The sequence below is a fragment of the Pholcus phalangioides genome, unplaced genomic scaffold (genome assembly GCF_987345545.1).
Source record: "Pholcus phalangioides strain wild (caught in Gottingen) unplaced genomic scaffold, Ppha-v1.0 ptg000012l_1, whole genome shotgun sequence".
In the NCBI taxonomy this organism is placed as follows: Eukaryota; Metazoa; Arthropoda; class Arachnida; order Araneae; family Pholcidae; genus Pholcus; species Pholcus phalangioides.
This window is the reverse complement of record NW_028301605.1, coordinates 4,678,885-4,698,506: the sequence shown is the minus strand read 5'-3', so window position 1 is coordinate 4,698,506 and position 19,622 is coordinate 4,678,885. Positions and strand designations below refer to the sequence as shown.

The following is a 19,622-nucleotide window of genomic DNA, read 5'->3' as shown; positions in this document are numbered from 1 at the left end:
GGTGGCTGTTTACTCTGACTTATTTTGCATTCTTTTCAAATGCATAGCTGTTTTTTGAGTTAGAATATTGTGAAAGGTGGGCTTATGCTATTTATCAGCTCATACCGGAATCCTTATCTCCAAAAATTTTCTAGCTTAAAGAAATCGCTATGTGTTTGAGAAGAATACAAAATGGGTCTGAGTAAACAATTTTAGATTAGGCTTACTGCAGAGTGAGGTTTTGTACATTTCAGGTACTGGTCCATCATGTACTTATTGGTTCATACTGCATCCCCTATCAAGAACCAAGACTTCAAACGCATAAAACAACATTTCGGCAGAAGCCACAGCTGGAGCTGTTTACTCAGATGCATTTTGCATTCTTCTCACACACATCACAATTTCTTAGTTGGTCTGTGATGTGTTACGATATTTCAACTAAGACCTCAAATGCATGAAAGTGTTCTTTACAATCAACACTCGTTTTTACGAAATCAGTTTGTTTGTAAAATGGAAAAGCATTTAAAAAATCCATATGCTTTTTGGGACCAGAGAACTAATTCGTAAAAACATGTCTGTTCATATAATCAAGCATATAGACTGTAATAGCTTCAATCTCATTCTTGGTGTCGAAACATTGCACGCAGAGAAACATGTCTATCCAGGTAATATAAAATGTTAGAAGGCAAATTGGTTAGTGGTATCATAAATTTTTTTGTAACTAGAATCAAGTTTCTCTGACTCCCATAGTCGAAATGAATTTGTTCCATAAAAAATGCTTATAAAGTGACTTCATATGGAATACTGGTGTGTGTGTGGATACAGCAAAATAATAATATAGCATTAAAATACATTATTATAGACCATGGCTTTGGCAAATCGGGGGGAAATTTAGGTGCCAGCTAAGTTTTCTAGAAGCACCTAAGATTTGCCATGTCCTTTAAGAGACGAATATCCTTTCCAAAATTTTCAAAAACGCAGAACTAAAATACACCAAACATTGAGAATCATCACTTTAATTTCTCTCATATTCATCGAAATCATCGTCATAGTAATCTGGTTCATATCTTTCTAGATTTTCGCTATAATCATCGTCTTTATCTACATCTTGGATCATTATTCCTTCATCCGCTTTTTGATTGCTGAGCCTCTGTCTCTTTTGTATTTTCCTATCGATGCAGAACTTCATCAGGAGTTTTTCTCTTTCCTCATCCCTGAATATTGGCTGACCGGGTATCTTGCTGAACAAATCATCGTCCTCATTTACAGAAACTTCGGGTGTAGCTAGGTGTTCTTTCTTTGGGATCCTGCTCCTTTTTGCTGCTATAACTCTGTCCATAAGTTTACGGTGATCTAAACCAAAAATATCCTGGCTCATGTCATCCGGGTAATCAGGTCCCATTGATTTCATCATCAGCACATATTTTCCATCGGATGTCGTGGGTAATACTTTCTCATCACTCTCTGTCACCTTTTCTTCTGCATCTGTTGTGGTTTCGTCTGCAGCTTCCCCTTTCTGTGGATTTTCTGTTGCTTTGTTCACTTCTGAGTTAGCTTTTAGTTGAGCTTTTTCTTTCTGAATCCTTTTATATTTCTCTTCCTGCAAAACAAAATATATATACGTCAGTTCTCCTGTAATGCAGAGGCAGACTTGAAAGTCTGGTGGGGGAAGGGGGGGGGAACACAATGACAATGTCAAAATATATATACATATACAAAGTGGGCAAAAAGTCCATGACATATTTTAAAAGTTAATTAAAAAATTGATCAATTGATATAAAAGGTGAGGTTCCACCCCTACCTCAAAGAATGCTATATAGATATATAAACAGCCCTGTGGACAAGCATTACTTCTTGTTAACTATGCATGTGGCATATGCACATTTCTCTGCGGAATTTCTAATGAATCTGCACATGCCAGAATGTTATGTGTTTGTGTGGCCCTGACATTTTTATGTTGTCAGAGTAGCACTCGTTTCATGTTCTTGTTGGAGCTGGAATCTGTTTTTCATATTTTGAAGTGAAAATAGTAAATGCTTGAATTTTCATGTTATGTAAGTATCGTGTTGAAGGTCTGCCTGCTCTCTGCAGAGAGACTTTTTCTAATGGGTTCTGACTTGGAAACCACGGAAAACCAACTTCAGTTGACCATATCTGTGCTGCCAACAGGGTTTGAACTCTGAATACTCACAATAAGAGTGCATCCCAATTCCTACAAGACAAGCATTACTACAGAAAACATTCATGCAGGATTTCAATCTATCATTGAGAATGCAAGATCATTAGCAAGTGAAAATTTTAAGAAATTCACTAGTTACCTCTGATAGACCCTCCCAACAGTCCAGATTTATCCTCCTGCAACTAACATTTGTTTGGATCATTTTCACAGAGGCATTTTGAAGGACAGTGATTTGACAATGATGCATGAGAGAGTGGGCAACTAGCTGCATACACACATCCTTCTTCAAGGGGTTAAAAACTGCCAGCTTGTTGGGGGGGGGGGGGGGGATGTACTTCGAAGTAAGATTATGTAGAAAAATAATGTTATTTTTGTACCATTTTATCCTTTTGAAGAATTATTATAAAGTAATTCCAGTTTATATTTAATTAACACTAGAATGACAGGAATTTCAAACTACATGGAATGATAGATATCGTTCATTTTGACCACAATAGGAAAAAATCAACATAAATTATTTTTATTTCTCAGAAACTTTTTCAAACAGCATTTATTCAGTCTCTTTGACTTATTTTTGAATTAAAACTTTATTCAAAAGGGTCAAAATAGCTTTTTTGTAAGGGAGAGCAAAGGGGCGTAGGAAAAAACTATTTATTTAACGTAATATACAAGCAAGACATGCGTCGGCATTGAATAAACAGGTACATAAATGGAAGAAAATAAAATATAAGTGAAAAGAGCTTCAAGGACGGACAAGTTATGCCATCTGGAGGTGACCAGAGGGCTTACGTATGTAAACTCTTACTATTCCCACAGTTCCCTTGGGCTGGGATCGTTTATGAGGCCCCACAGTAAATTGTTAAGAAACAAAAACAATAAGAATGGTCTCAGCTCCTGCAGGGCCATCATTTCAACTTTTTTTCGTGGGGGGGGGGGGGAGAGAGGACATGTACTGAATGTATGTGTGTGTGTGTGTGTGTGTGTATATATATATACTATTTTTAGTGTATTTTCAAAAGCCGGGTGGGGGGGGGGGCATTGCCAAAGCCTCCTAGATACTACAAGCCTGAAACATGTTTTCGTGACGTCACAACCCGGGTCCTACCGCGTACACGCTTCGCATTTGAAACTCGCAACCAACATGTATTTTTTGACAATTGAAAGGAAAAATTGACGAATTTAAATTTTTTTTATTACAATTATTACCTAGTATGGTACACTGAGAACACAATGTTAAATTAATGAATAATAAAAAAGAGGTAATTTAATAATTATAAAAAAAATAGGTTTCACAGATTCTCTGCCAACACGTATTTCTAGATGTTTTTTGTTCCCAAGCAAATATTTTTGAAAAATCAGGCAATATATTCGACTGTTCAGCGACTTTTCATTTTTTTATTTATATATGACTTATTAGAATTTGTATCAAAAATAAAAAGATACACGCAATGTACAAAAATAAAAAGGACAACAATGTCATTAAAATATTTTTATTCACTGAACTACATTCATATTATCAATTCTTATTCAAGGAGAAATTAGTTGCTCTAAATATAAAATTTTTGTAAATGTTCAAATTTATTAATCTATGAGAGGGACTTCGAAAACGCAACATTTTGAAATTCTGATTGGATTTCACATTATGAAAAGCCTTACTCTTGTTGCACTCATTTCATTTATAAAATAAATTTTAATAAAATTTTAAATGGTCAATTATGAACACTTAGAAATAAATATTTTCAATTAAAATTCTGAAAATAAAATGTTAATATGGGATCAATTATTTTTTTAAATATTAAGTTTCAAAATTAAAAAGACCCTCCTACGTCTAATCAAAATGCACACACACACACTTTTATCATTTTTTTGAAAATACTCCGAATCTAAAAAATAAACTATTCAATGCAATTAAGATTGCTTCTATAAAACAAGTTTCTTTTAAACGAAGAGTTCTTTTAACATGGCGAGAGAGAAGAACTACACTCTAATAGAAATATCATTAAAAATACTATTTAACCATCAATTTATTTTAATTTTTTTTACACATGTTCTTGATTGTATGTGCTATCCTATGCTGGTATAAAGTTTTATATATCTTAGATATTTAATGTTTTGTGAATTTTCAGGAAAAAAAATGCATTAAAACAGCTTGCGTGCATGATAAAATAGCATGACATCAATGTAATTGAATATAGATAAAGGAAACTGTTCAATTCATGAAATGAAGCAAAAGGTTGAGATTTCATTGATGCAATCTTATTTAAAATTAAATTTTAACTGTAAAAATGTTTGGAATTTAAAATTTAATTTTAAATAAGATTGGGTTAATGAAATCTCAACCTTTTGCTTCATTTCATGAACTGAAGTTTCCTTTATTTTTAAAGAAATTTTTAATCAATTTCTATTCAATTACATTGATGTCATGGTAATTTATCATGCATGCAAGCTGCTTTAATGCAATTTTTTTTTGAAAATTTACAAAAAATTATCTAAGATATGTAAAATTTTATACCAGCATAGGATAGCGCATACAATCAAGAACATGTGTAAAAACGTTTGGAATAAATCGATGGTTAAATAGTATTTTAAATAATATTTCTATTAGAGCATAGTTTTCACCATGTTGAAAGGTACGATATTCCTTAATTGAATATTTGGCGTAAAAGTTATCATTTTTAGTTTTTATGTAATTATTCAGGAATACGTTAGATATTATTTTGATAGTCATGACAGAGACTTACCTTGAATATTTTACCTTTGTGAATGTATTAATGTCAAACTTTTAATTGAGGCTTTCTTATAAAATGTTCCAAGCTTAAAATAATAATTACATAAATTTTGGCCATTATCAAACCAACTACTCAATTTCAAGAAGTTCACAACTTCAACACTTTTCCTGTTAGATGTTTCACGTTTGAATTCTGTACGCTACGCTAGGACACCTACTTTTTGCAGCAATACTTGAAGTAATATGCATGGGGTAGTATCAGTTTATTTGAATTCCTCACAAAGCGATATGAAGCTGGATTGGTGAAATAAAATACTGATGTCTATAATATCATTTCCGGAGATTAGTGAGCAGCTTTGATAAAACTCAGTTCCAACTATTCATGCACACAAATGATAAATTCACTTATTTTACCATGAAGTAGACTGAGTTTTTTCCTAGGAACCATTCATAAGACTCAGTTACAAGATGATTATTGAGTGAGACAGTGACACACAAGACTGATTTCACAATTTCTTTCCTCTGGCGATTTTCGTTTAATTGGTAACTTTGCCTTGCCTTCCTCAGTACGACAAGGGTTCCATTCTGTCTTTCGCTTCCCCTTGCAGTTTGACCTACCACTGCAAACACAGGAGCACCGAGACACCTACAAGAAAATGTAAAATGTTATAGGTGTAGTATTTATAATATACAGCATATAGGCAACAAAATTATTGAATTATAAAATATCCTGAATAGTGCAAGCATGCTTGCACAGGGAGATGACTCGCATTTAAAATGGAAGTTGAATTTGCAAACTATTTTATTATTTATTTAAGAAGTAGCCTATCCCTTCATTAAATTTCATGTCACTCAGCACATTAATATTTGTATTTTTAATTACAGACATGAGAAATGTGATTTACTCAATATTTAAAAAAAAGGTTATATATATTAGATCTGAAAAATTTGCTCCAATTATTAAACAAGTGGATAAAAACTGCTCTCAATGCAGGAGGAAATAAAATTTCGACACGAAATTGCAGCGAACATATCTACTTTCAAATTAATTACGCAAAATAAAGTCAGAAAAAATAAATATTTCAAATGTATTGTCTGAATTGTGTACAAATAGCTACATACCTTTTTTTTGCCCGTCGTCAGATGATTATCGAAGTTCTCGGCTCCTTTTTAAAATTATTTAAACGAAATTTCTCCCGCTAATGTATTCAACAAATAAAAAAGCAATAACAATAAGTAAATAGTAAAACAAATATTAAAAACTTGAAGAATTTAAATTAAATATGACGATAAATACACGTGGCGTGCTTCGTTAAAAACATCCAAAATAACCATGCTTAGGACCCGGATTGTGACGTCACAACCTCGGCGGAGTGATACATTAACGCTTGTACTTCTAGGAGGCTTTGGCATTGCCCCCCCCCCCTTAAATGATAGGTCTGAGCTCCTGGGCAAGAGCCCTGTCTATGAATAAAATCGTTTTACATAGAACTTCATTTTATCTCTAAACTAAGAAACCTAGAACATTTGTGTTTTAGCAATTCAAGAGCCTCAATCAGATGAGGAAAGTCATGAAATTTCGACAGCCTGAGATAAACTGTTTGGGTGTAACCTCATGTCAAAATATCTTTGGCAGTAAAAAATGACTGCGTCTGTCATTCCAGTGTTAAATAGAATAATGTACTGAATAAAAATATGACTTGATTACCTTTGCAGCATTAAATAAAAGCAGTTCTTTTAAAAATCCTTCATCAGGAACTACACCAGAATCGCTTTCAGGACCCATATCTGCCGACTCAAGTGCTTTCTGAAACTCAAGTAACATTTGGTTGCTGGTGTCTTGCACAAAAAATATTTTCGGAACTTTTCCAAGTACGTTGCGACTAATAAGATCTGATCTAGAAGAGAAAGTAGAAGGATTAGAGAAATAAAAAAACAAAAACGTTTTTTGAGTCCTTTCCAAACTGAAAAAATCATGCGCAAAGATGTTTGCAAATCCATGAAACTGAAATTTATAGTAGCGTGATAATAATTTTAAATTGGTTGGTCAGTTAACTAAATCACTTTAAGGAATCAACTGAGGTTAGCCGAAAATATATTTCACTGTTGTACTGTTCACCATTTCATTACAGTTCATTCGCCAACACAAGAACGAAATCACTGATAATGCAGTGGAAGCAGGAATATTCAACAATTTGTTACCTGACAAAGTGAAGAAACTGAAATTTACTTATAAGGAGAGGTCTATTATAATGACAATTTTTCAAGCATAATGTAATGATATAAATTTATTACCTAAGTTTAGGAGCGCAAGTTGCCAGAATTTTCTGCAAATCTTGACTGTAATCTGTTTTACTCAGTGGTATCTGCCAATATACATTCAGTATCCTGTAATCTGGACTAATCTTGACCTTAATAATTACAATAACAAGCATCAGGTCTCTACCATAAAAGTATAATGATCTGTTTATAAACAACCAATATGATTTGAGTTTTGGGAAGGCACAAAAAAAACCACTTTTTGCATTCATTAGATTAAATTGTTAGATTTGCTGTAGTCTGTGTGCACTTGGAGTTTATAATAATGTAGTCACATTTTCAAAGTTAACCGCTTCACTGGCAGTGTGCCAAAAAAGAATGTGAGGGGAGAATGTGAAGTGTGGATTGAACTCCACCAGCGGCTTAGAACAGTGCCCCACCATGTGGAAATGTGTACGAATGGATTCTGTGATTTACTGGCCAGCAATTTATACAAAATACCATTCTCTATTTTTTGAAAAAAGTGTTGCTGCAGGACACACACACACACACACAATGCTTGCCCTCAAGCACATACTCATTCATACCACTGTTAAAACCGAAATACACTGCACTGACGTGACATAGTAATCACATCACGTCAGAGGCATTGTGAATTCTGAATCGTAGAAATAATATAACAAATGAATGAAATTTTCAAGTCATATAATTTCCACGAATCAGAATTCATGAAATCACTTCATTTCTGTATAGTGTGTTGCAGCCTTTGGTCCATTCGGGTATCACATAGCTGCCCAAGTCCCTAAATTTTTATTTCATCTCCAGGACTCCCAAAAAGTTCTTGTATCTCCCAAATGGTTACTGTGATTAGAAAAATCCATACTATTGGAGAAATCCGGAAAAAAGTCTGTTGCCTCTGTTCCCTCCCCAGCATAAAAAATGTGACATTAACACAATTGTGTTCACAATGGAATGTGTCATTACAGAGGGTTAGAAAACAATATTTGCCTAACAGCATCGGCTTGGCCATTGAGGAAATGATTTTACACATAGGTCTGAAGCATACTTACAGGGGGCAGGTTATAGCCCAGAGTGGCAAGCTCAGAGAATCAGAGTAAAATGGGTGAAGTGCAGCAAAATCATAAACCTGGCTCTGCCTGGAAAGTGAGGGGCACATAGATAGCACATCAGAGTGAGAGTTTTCAAAAAGTTACCAAGAGAGTGTGCAAGCATGTGAGTGACGAAAAGATAGATCTTGGTCAGTGAGCAATCAAAAGAGTGTCCTAGAGAGTGTGCAAGCATATGAATGAGCAAAAGATAGACCTAGAGAATGTGAAAGCATGCAAGCAATCTAAAAATTAACTTAGAGACAGGCATATCTACGGGGTGGGGGTGGAAGAAGGTAAGCTGGCTACAGCCCAGGGTGGCAAATTTGAAGGAGTGGTCAAGAAAATTAGGCTAAAATAGGACGAGGGCAGCAAAACCATAAATCCACATCTGTTTTGTTTTGAATAAGTATCATTTAATTTTTTGCTGACATGATTTTGATTTGAATGTAGTTATGATGTGAATCTAATCCACTACTGGGTGATAATTAGCTACTTTGTGCTAATAAGTGATGCCTAGTGCAGTGTCATGGTTTTTTCAAAAACAAATTCCTATGACTTTATTATGTATGAAAAATCCCTACATGCTTTTCAAATCCCTTTTATATTTGTCTGTATACAGTTTTTATAAGGCATTCAGATCTGCGGGGGGAAAATCTTCCTGTGATTTATGGCAGCGATGGTTTGGGGGGGGGGGGGGGGGGTTGGTGGAACATCTTGCCTAAGGCCCAGATCTTGCCGTTTTCAAAGATGCTTTGAGCAGGGTCATCTTGAGGCCCCATGCAAATTGAGTCTTCTGTGAACCTCTATCTGACTAGAAATGTCTGCTTACCAATGCATTACATGCTCTATCTTGAAAATATCAACAGAGCTCATTAGCATGAGGTACCCATGCGTTGAGTTGTCACTGGCTTTGAGATCAATTTTTCAAGTAGAGTGGGAAAAGGTGGAGGAATTGGTTTGAGCAACCAGCCAAAAACCTACTCTGAAGAAAATGTACAAGCTGGTTTGCTGTTGGACCATGTGTATCAAAAACGCGGGAAACTGTAGAATAATGACAAACTTGTTCGAATCCTGACATTAATGTTAAGAAATCAAAAAAATAATAATAAAGCACAGATAAATGTTTACCTTTGAAGAAATGAAGATTGAGTTATATAGATAATGAAGTAAGTAAATCATACCCCAACAATCTCGATACCAGATCCAATAATTTCAGGAGCTACACCGCCAGTGGAAAGGACATCTGTAATGTTCTCGATGAACAGGTTATTCAGGACCGATGCTCTTTTTGTAGGCTTGTGTACTTTCTCGTAGATATTCTTATGCTTATCAGGCTGTGAAAAAAAAAATCATTATGGCATGCATTGCTTGTCACAACTTGACATAATTACCAATCAAAGAGGAAGCATTAACGTTGACCTTAGTTCAATTTTCAAAAATTATTCCAAGTTTCGACATAGTAAGGTTTTTCAGTTGTGTTTCACAATATCAAGAAGAAAGATAAGTGGGGACAATTACTCAGAGGAGTATTTATAAGGTGCATGTATAAGGTTTAGTACAATGTTATCTTAATAAGACAAACTCACTTCATAATACAGTCAATGTCGCTCATTAGAATCACTGATAATGGTATCATTTGGGTATTGTTATCACTTTCACCAGGAACAAAAACGAACCAATATCATAATATGGGAAAATATTTGTAAAAAGTTAGCGGGACTTCAGATAATGTTGTTGAAAGTTTTTTTGCACATTCTGAAGCTAAGGTTTAACCTAGAGATGTAAAATTCTCAAGAATAATCTTTTGGAGAATATTCTCTGGTACGACTACTATTATAAATAACTTGAGAATATTCTTATAAGTTCTTGATGAGAATATTCTCCTGTTATTTATAATATAGTTGCATATAATATCCTTGAGAATATTCCCTGGAAGGACTACTTTCATAAATTACTGGGGAATATTCTTATAGAAAATAATAAGAATTATTCTGAAGTTATCAATGATAGTCCTTCCAGAGAATATTCTCCTTGATGAGAATATTCTTCAGTTACCGAAATCTTTCCAGAGAGTATTATCAAGAATATATGTAATAACATGTATTATAATAAATAATCTTGATAAATAACTTGAGAATAATTATTATTTTTGAGAAGAATATTCTCTAGTAATTTATAATAGTAGTCCTTTGAGAGAATATTCTCCGTCCCCATCTCTCTTCCCGTCAAGAAGATGGGAATATTGAAGTTTGTAGACCACAATATTAAAGTTTGAAAGCAAGAAAATTAAGCCAACATGGCTGAATTGCACAACTTTTACAGAAATGTGAGTGATACAGATTTTAAGTGTATGTGCATTGAAGAAAACAAATATAAGAATAGCTTCCTTTATCAATCAACTTTGGTTTAATTTATTTTGAACTTATTTCTGAAAATTTAAATAATTTTTCAAGGTTTTAATCTAAAGGTTTCTAAAATCTTTTATAACCAAAGTTTTAAAACCTCTCATCGTGACCTGGAGAATATTCTGAGAATATTCTTGATAACTAAAGTTATCATTGGGGGGGGGGGGGGGGTGGGGGGGATGATTATACCAAAAATTGTTTTGTTGTAAATGTTTCAAGCAATGGAAACTGATTTATATTTCACAATATAAATAAAATTAGTAAAAAAAATTTAAATTATTGAAAAGGAAAATGAATATTCTCGATTATTCTTCAATATTCTCACCTCACATCTCTAGTTTAACCAAACATTTTTTTTCCTGTAATTTATTGTTATCAGCATATAAGACTATATACAAGAAGCTAGAAGGTATTCTCTCCCACTCTGTTGACAAACATTTCTGTACTTAATGTTGTGATCAGTTTATACAGCTGCTTTTAAAATGACCGTTTTATTGTGAACACAGAATGTGATGATTAGAGCCCAGAAGTTTAGGCGCTAAAAAGTTGAAATAGGCAGGAAAAAAGGCACTAAAAATGCCTAAAATAGGCACTAAAAAAAGGGCATTTATAATTTTCGGAAGGAAGACAAAATAACTAAAAACTATGGTATTAAGTGTCCAAAAACTAGCTGAAAAATTTGTTGCACTTAATCTGTCTATTGTTTTAATTATAGGTTATAATAATTGCATTATCGTCCACGTTAAATTGATTTCAAGCCCAAAATATAATGTTTGTAGACCCTGAGGATTAGGCCAATTCCAGGGCAAACATTACCAGATGCAGAACAGGTAGAAAAATTATCTGTGGGGACTCCCTCGAGTTGGGAATAATTCTCATTTATTTGATGCATTATTTGGAATAGGCCTAATCATCATTTCTATAGTTAAAACATGGCTATCTTGTTCTATTTTTGAAAAAAAAAAAATTATACTACCATGTATTTCAATAGAATCCCATAATAACCAACTCCAAGAGACCAGAGAAACCACTTCATTATAACAAAATTTTGTTATAAAGGAATTCCGGTTTTTTGCATTGTTCTTATGTACCCTTATCTGAAGGATTAGAAACGTGTTCGTTAAAACGAGATTTTCGCTATAACAGTATTCGCTAAAATGAGATTCAACTGTATATGCAGGACTCCTTCAAGCACAGGGTCCTGCGTGGCTGCATGAGTCACACATCCTGAGGACTACTCTGGTCAATTTAGTTGAATACTAAATATGCATGTTTAATAAATAGCCATGGTTGTTTGTAGTGCATTCATGGTGCAAAAAATAAAATCAAAACAACATGGCCATAGAGCCCTGTCTGCTCCTACCTCACCTTGTGTGAGCCATGACATCTATTCATGATCTCTTGGGACAATCATCGGTCCACTATACAACATGTAATGCGGTCTAATGCCTGCGCAAGACATATTATGTGAAGCATGACGAGAAACAAAAATTTCTAATTTTCCTCTGCTTTTCTAACGTGGGCTGCATTCATCTTAAACAAAATCATTCATGTCTATCACCATCAAAGCAAAGTTAATGCATGGCAACATCATTCTCTGAGAGCACTTGTTTGCGTCTAAATGGGCTGGAAATGGAGGGGGGCTTTCTGATGATAATTAATACTGAGAGTTGGGAAATTTTAAAAAGAGCAATTCTTTTGAAGTTCTCAATGCCCAAAATATCCAAGTTTTACAGATCATGGTAGTTTTAAGTTTATTAGTGAATTTCAGCTATGTTAAAATGGGCACTTATGGCGCAAAAATTTCAAAGAAGGCATTTTTACCAAAAAAGTGTGAAAATAGACAAAAAAAAGCATTTATATTGGCATTTTGCCTGAACTTCCGGACTGTAGTGATGATGAAAAAAGCCCTTCCCTTCAGGTTTTGATCAGTTTCTTTCAGTTCACCAGATTCAAATTTGTTTTCCCAAGAGACTTTCTCAAAGGATCTATGAAATGTATTGTACATTAAAAAAAATATAATTCATGATATGCAATCAACAGTCAGTCCTATTACAATGCCTGAAAATGGCTGATAAGAGCAAGATTTTAGCTTGAAGGAGAAAAAAGTCCAAAAAGGGGATGATTTAAAAAATTTTGCAACCAATTATGGGAGAAAGAAAAACAGTGTCGTTCTGTTTTACCAAATACTAGTTTATCATATGTCCTGTTCCACTAAATGAAATGTTTGATCATCGTTCTTGCACAAACGGGACTTTTTTCAGATAGTTATCATTCAGTTATTGTTATCAGATATCCCTCCCATGTCGCCCATGTGATCACATTAAGCAGTGTTGACTATTGGAAAGAGCTCTCTGAAACCTCCCAATGCTTTAGGAAAGAGCACAAACCTTCCCAAGATGGTCTTTCTGGGCAGTCGTGTGTGTCTGTCTCTATTAGGCAGCAATGGTGATATCTTCGTTTAATCCACATGTTCAAATTTCACTGCACTGGGAAAGAAAAGCTTGTCCTGTAATCAGGGTATGCTGAGCTACATCAGCTTGATTTTGTTTTTTAAATCAAATCATTGATTTTAATCGAAAACAATTTTAACCGTTTTTCTTTACATAACTTCAATTATATTGAAGTAAATACATATCATAATCCAGAATTAATGAAAGAGATCATTTCAGAATTAATGAATTTTCAGCAGTGATGAAAGTGACACATATCATGTCTTTCATGTGTGGTAAAGTTTGTGGTTAAAAGAAGTAGCCTATAAGATCTTTGGGGTAAATATAGACTTGAAAGTAATCACTTGATACACTGAAGAAAGAAAACTTCTCTATTTCTATATTTTGTGTATGGAAAAAATTGCAGAAAAATGCAGGGAGTTAAACTTGGCACTTAGCTTAACAGCACTGAGTATTTGTAATACATTACAATCGGGCACTAAGATTGCCCCTGATTAAAAGAAACAGAGGAATTATTTTTTGTGTAAAGCCTTGAATTCTATGCCCTAATTGCTGATTCAAAACAATAGTAGATGCTGTACGAACATAAATATCGTTAGGCTTTCGACTTTACTTTTCGTATTGAAAATTTTTGAGTTCGCTTGTTCTTTTTAACCGAAACTCATCAAATCTGTGTAGGAATAAAAATGTGCAAACTATATGCAACATCATGGGGGTGGCGAGTCGGAAACACATTCATTCATTGTGCAAGAAACAATCTTGCCTATAGAATTTGCTTTATTTAGTTGGCGCTGAATGGCCCTTTGGTTGCGCATCGAAGTGAATTGAGATACCTGCACCATACGAATGATATTGAGTTGCCACTATGCATTTACTTTAATGGGGGGGGGGGGAAAGATCATGAATATATAAAAGCACTTCTCTCTATTAAAAAAATATTGATCCATGATGTTAATTCCGGCTCAATGGCCTTTCATGTTGCATAAACACAGATTTTTGGTGTTTGTATTTATTAATAATGCTTAATTAAATTTGAGCGATTTGGAGGAAAACAGTTAAGTGATGTGAAAATCATGATTATTTCATACCACAACTACAGGGGGGGGGGGGGGGGGCGTAGATTTCACCAACAACTTTTCTTTCAGCATTACATGGGGGTGCCAAAATGCACTCTTACCCCGGCTGACCAAACATCTAGTTGCCGGCCTGTAATTCACAACTTTGGCGCTTGTTTGTCATTTCCCTTCTTTCAGGGAAAATGTTTATTTACACAGGGTGAGACTGAGGCCGAGAGGCGTCAATTCTTATTTGTAGAAAGATAACCAGAATCTTGAATGTGTTTATCTGTGTGGGGGGGGGGGGGTCCTGAAATATATAGTATGGCCCACTGGACGTTGGGGATGTCCGTGTAGCAGTTAATGATGCCCTGGCCTGTCCTCTGTTGTGTCCTATCATGGATCTGGCACTGATTATGACTCCCTTCTCGACCAGCCACAAGATCTGGATCTACGCCTGGTCGTGTCTCAACAGTCCCTTCCTGTCCCTCATGGAGTTGTCCAGGAACAGCATCCACTTCCCGGCTGTCTTTATCTGGTTGTGATACGCCAGGCCGAATCCTGTGGTTATCCAACACTTGGACGAGCCATCCCTGTGGCGGGCACACTTATCGAAATCCTCTCCAGCCGGTGCAAGCATTTCTCAAGGGGCCAATCAAGTTCAAAGCACTAATTAATTCTCAACGGAAGACTAATGGAAAAAAAATCGTTAATCCTACACATACAAATGGTTAAAATTTAGTTATACCCATCATTTCAAAACGGAGTGGAAGATACCTGAACCTCGATTGTGGAAGATACCTGACCCTCTAAAAGAATGATATTGTGTGGATTATCTTTTAAAATATCAAGTTTTGTTTATATTCCACACACAACCTCGCTCTGGAAAAAAATCGGCAAATTGCATGCAGTGATCTATGACGATACGCAATAAAGTATTTTTTATGCATAATCTTTGGAATAAGTGCAGGCAGTTATGGCACCCATACATCAGTTTAGGTATTGCATGATAATGATGTACATTGGGCAGTCTTTGATAAGTCAATAATACATCACTTACTTTCGCCAACACTTCAGTGAACCAGTTTTTTCTGGAAGAAAAAAAACAAAAGTATCATCAGTTATCGTGATAATTTATTGATTAAAACTAATTAATTCCAATGTTATTCTGTACCGTCAACTAGGATGGCTTTGTCCAGTTTTAAAATTGAAATTAAAAGTTTTCAGTCAACCCGTTGATTGAAAGTCGAAAATAAAATTATGTTTGGTTCATAGCTCGTGTGCCCCAAAGCAGAATATGCCGAAATCTGTGATGTACGTCGCAGAACAATCTGGAAGAATTTTAAGAAAACGTTATTATATAAAAAAAAACACTATTATGGGAACTTTTACTGCAGAACATTTCCAGTCAGCCGAGGGCTCATTACAGAACAATGCAAAACATTCTGCTTTGGGGCTCGTGGATATGATTTATGAGCAGTCGTCCCTCCGTATTTTTGGGTGCACTGGGTGACCCTGGCTGAAAATTTGTGAATAACCCAAACCCTACACATTAGTTTTTTTTTGGCATCTCACTTTTACAGTAGGCCTATCTGCTTTTCAGGAGATGATGTCATTCTCCACTATTACTACAAAGGTTTTGACAGCTGGATGGTGTGAGGATAAATGCAGGAAAGACAATTCAACTGCCCTTGCGTAGAATTGAATCCACGTCTTTTCACTTGCCAGGTGAGTGCTCTAGACCACTAGACTATAACCTAAAGGCAATGAATCCTCTTCCCTTGCCGAATCCACCAAAGCTCACAAATGCTGACACCAACACCATATGGTGACTTATCCGAAGGGGTCTAAACTGCATCCCACCCAATTTATCGTTGTAGGCCTATTGCTCTATGTGGCGAGACTTTTTAATAGGGGGATTGGCTCAAAGTCGGGAAACCACAGGAAACTAACTTCAGCTGACCACCGCTGTGGCAATGATAGGGTTCGAATCCGGATCCTTGCGATTCGAGTCCATCGTTATGACGACCACAGCAGCTGGTCCAGCGCCTAGCGCACAAGACCCGCATGCTTCCCCCTCTACTTGCAGCGCTGGTGTCACGTGCCCTCAAAAGCATTACGTCACAGCAAGTCTTCGGCCATGCACCAAATAAACATTCAGCCCTGTATACGTATTCTCAGCCGCTTTCTTTTTTATGCTCTTCAAAAAAAACTCCTGTTCAGTCATATTGAACGATAAAGGGCAAGGTTATTGTGTAACGTTTGAGTGTGTAATGTTTACAAACAAATTCGCATAGTGATTCTTATTAGATACACATTGCCACAAGTCTAATAGTCAAAGCACTCCGATCATTTTTTTGAAGCATGAGAAATTTGTAATAACTATTTATGTCTCTACAAATAATGAATTATGAATGATCTTTGGGTGTCAAATAATAACTAAGAAAATTCACAAACGTAAAGAAAAGAAGGGTAGATGTGTATTCACAACACACACACACATATATATATAGTCGATCAAACACACACACAAGGAGAGGAACGATCCCGGGATTGTTGGAACGATCAATAACAATCACGGACATCCCGAATAACAATATAAATGCTTGCCTTCTGTCTCGGTTTGTGAGGAACTTCGACAGCATGAATCCTTGTTTTCCTACAGGTTTGGCTTTGACGTGGATGCATCTGATGTTACCTACGAGAATTCTTTTGAACGTCGTAGTCATTTCGGATACGAGGAGCAGCAGAAGACTTTTCCCTAATGTTTACAAATAACTTCTCACCCAAGTGTTGCCAGATGCTTAAAAGAAATGTCCAGGCTAGAAGTGGCACAAAATATTTTAGCTTCATATGGTCAGTTCTGCACCAAAATAATTCATGTTGTTTGATGGCTTTTATCTGCTACCTATTGAGTAATTTGAGAACTTCATTAATGAATTCACAAACTTAAGGAAGAATCACTGAACTATAAGGAAAATGCACTTATAGCTCAGTGGGAAGAATGGACTCACGAAGGTTTTTTAACAACTGGCTGTTGCGAAGATATATTTCGGAAAGAGAGAAAATTCAACTGCCCCTGCGGGAAATCTAACCAACGTCCTTTCACTTTCCGGGTGAACGCCCTAGACCACTAGACTACAGAGGTACAGAATCTCTCAATCTTTCCTTGGAGCTCGTGTACACTAAAGGGACCGTACATGGTCGGCCGGACCAGACTCAGGCCAAGCTCACAACTGCTGACGTTACCACCAGATGGCGACTTATACAAGGATGACGTCACTCTCCGCTACCATACGAAGGTTTTTAACAACTGGCTGTTGCGAAGATATATTTCGGAAAGAGAGAAAATTCAACTGCCCCTGCGGGGAATCGAACCCACATCCTTTCACTTTCCGGGTGAACGCACTAGACTACAGAGGCACAGAATCTCTCAATCTTTCCTTGTAGGTCGTGTACACGAGCGATGTTTGATTCCTCGCAGGGGCAGTTGAATTTTCTCTCTTTCCGAAATATATCTTCGCAACAGCCAGTTGTTAAAAACCTTCGTATGGTAGCGGAGAGTGACGTCATCCTTGTATAAGTCGCCATCTGGTGGTAACGTCAGCAGTTGTGAGCTTGGCCTGAGTCTGGTCCGGCCGACCATGTACGGTCCCTTTAGTGTACACGAGCTCCAAGGAAAGATTGAGAGATTCTGTACCTCTGTAGTCTAGTGGTCTAGGGCGTTCACCCGGAAAGTGAAAGGACGTTGGTTAGATTTCCCGCAGGGGCAGTTGAATTTTCTCTCTTTCCGAAATATATCTTCGCAACAGCCAGTTGTTAAAAACCTTCGTATGGTAGCGGAGAGTGACGTCATCCTTGTATAAGAATGGACTTGTTCTGCCATCTATTACTCATGAATAAACTATTGAATAGTACAATTCTGAACTATAGATGGCAGCAAACTCTGGATATAAGATGTTTTCTTACCAATAATCAAAGCCGTCTTAATAATTATGTCAACAATCATGGCGGCCCAATTTTGGATTCGCAGCCTCATATCCAATATATTCACCATATCTTAAAGGACATTATAGTCTCGAGGGCATCATAGTGTCAAGGTGGAAAAGTCATGCCACACTTTTCCCCCTCTTTTGACATATGACATAGTGTTTTTGTAATCGAGAGTTATTCATATCATATTTATGTGTCATATTTTTGTGTCAAATAGTAGATATGTGTCATGTGTTTTGTGTACTAAGAAAATTAGTTTGTTGTCCTTTTTCAGTTGGGAAAACGAGTAGGTTACACACATATTTTTTGTACACACGGTATGTGTTTTCGAAATTTTTGATTTCCCACACGATCCCGATATCGTAGACTTTGAACCGATTTTTTCTAAATTAATCCCCTGGAAATTTTGCTCCTTGGTGTCAACAGTGAACCGATTTTGAGGCATCTTCGTTGGAAAAATTAAGAGTTTGTAAAAATTTAAATTTGTTCCAGGATAGTGAAGCAGATGGCCATTTTTCGAACTTTCGTTTCCGATCTCGAAGGTGACATGGAGAGAATATTTTTCTGTTTGTTTGTTTATTTTTGCAGAGGGAAACACACAAAATTACCGCTTTTCGTGTTTGAAACTTTTTGCAACATCATCAGAATTTTCTGGAGGATGAGACATACATGCTGATCTATTTTGTGGAATCATTAATTAAGTAATTCATTAATAATTTCTTTTTTTTTTTAAATGGAAACTTACACACGTGCCGTTGATATTTGTTATTGTTGAATTTGAATAATAATTCTGATTGGAAAATATTTAGATATTTCAAGAAAGTGTATTCTATGTGTCATCTTGAATTTAAAATCATGTTCCAGGAACATGATTGCATACTTGCATACCGGGCAAGCATGCTTGCCCGGTATGCAAGAGGCCTGGGTTCGAGTCCCGGCGGAGACGTGATGACTTTTCTTTCCGAGCTCACCTCAGCATAATATCCGGAAAATAACTGTTTCCTTAAAATCATGTGTTAATTAATTTTTTTAATTTTCTTTGTCATATCACGAAATTCTTCCTGTATCATTAATTATGCGTCGAAGTATGTCATGTGACCTATCATTGGAACGCGGAATTAATTTCCCATCTAATGGTACAATTTGATTTGTATTTTTTTAATGATGTGTGTACGTAATTAAGCGTTTTCCTTTTTGTATAACATTTATGCATTGTCCTTGGGATCAAAGTTTCGTTCAGGGCGTTATTTTTGTCCGGATTTTAGACTTGCCCTTTCACCTTAATTGGTCAAAATTGATGTCGTAAACATTTACGCCACGAATCAAAGTGTGCGCATTTTCGAAGCCACGCCCACTTTTCAATTTACTTATACCCTCGAAACGTCGGTGGGTTGGTCAGTCTTCCAATTTCCACTCAAGAGACAAATGTAGCCGATTCCGTGTTAGTAATGTGAAATCGTCC

The 19,622-nt window shown here is 35.9% G+C and overlaps 1 protein-coding gene across 1 annotated transcript; it reads right to left on the bottom strand.

The window, feature by feature from the left end:
* Positions 1-979: 979 nt before the first annotated feature.
* Positions 980-16,951, bottom strand: LOC149079187 (uncharacterized). Its single transcript, XM_089240094.1, has 6 exons — positions 16,778-16,951; positions 15,228-15,258; positions 9,436-9,588; positions 7,182-7,297; positions 6,595-6,784; positions 980-1,579 (listed from the first exon to the last, which is right to left on the bottom strand). The coding sequence occupies exons 1-6, from the start codon at positions 16,894-16,896 to the stop codon at positions 995-997; spliced, it is 1,194 nt and encodes a 397-aa protein (XP_089096220.1). The 5' UTR covers positions 16,897-16,951; the 3' UTR covers positions 980-994.
* Between the last annotated feature and the right edge of the window lie 2,671 nt (positions 16,952-19,622).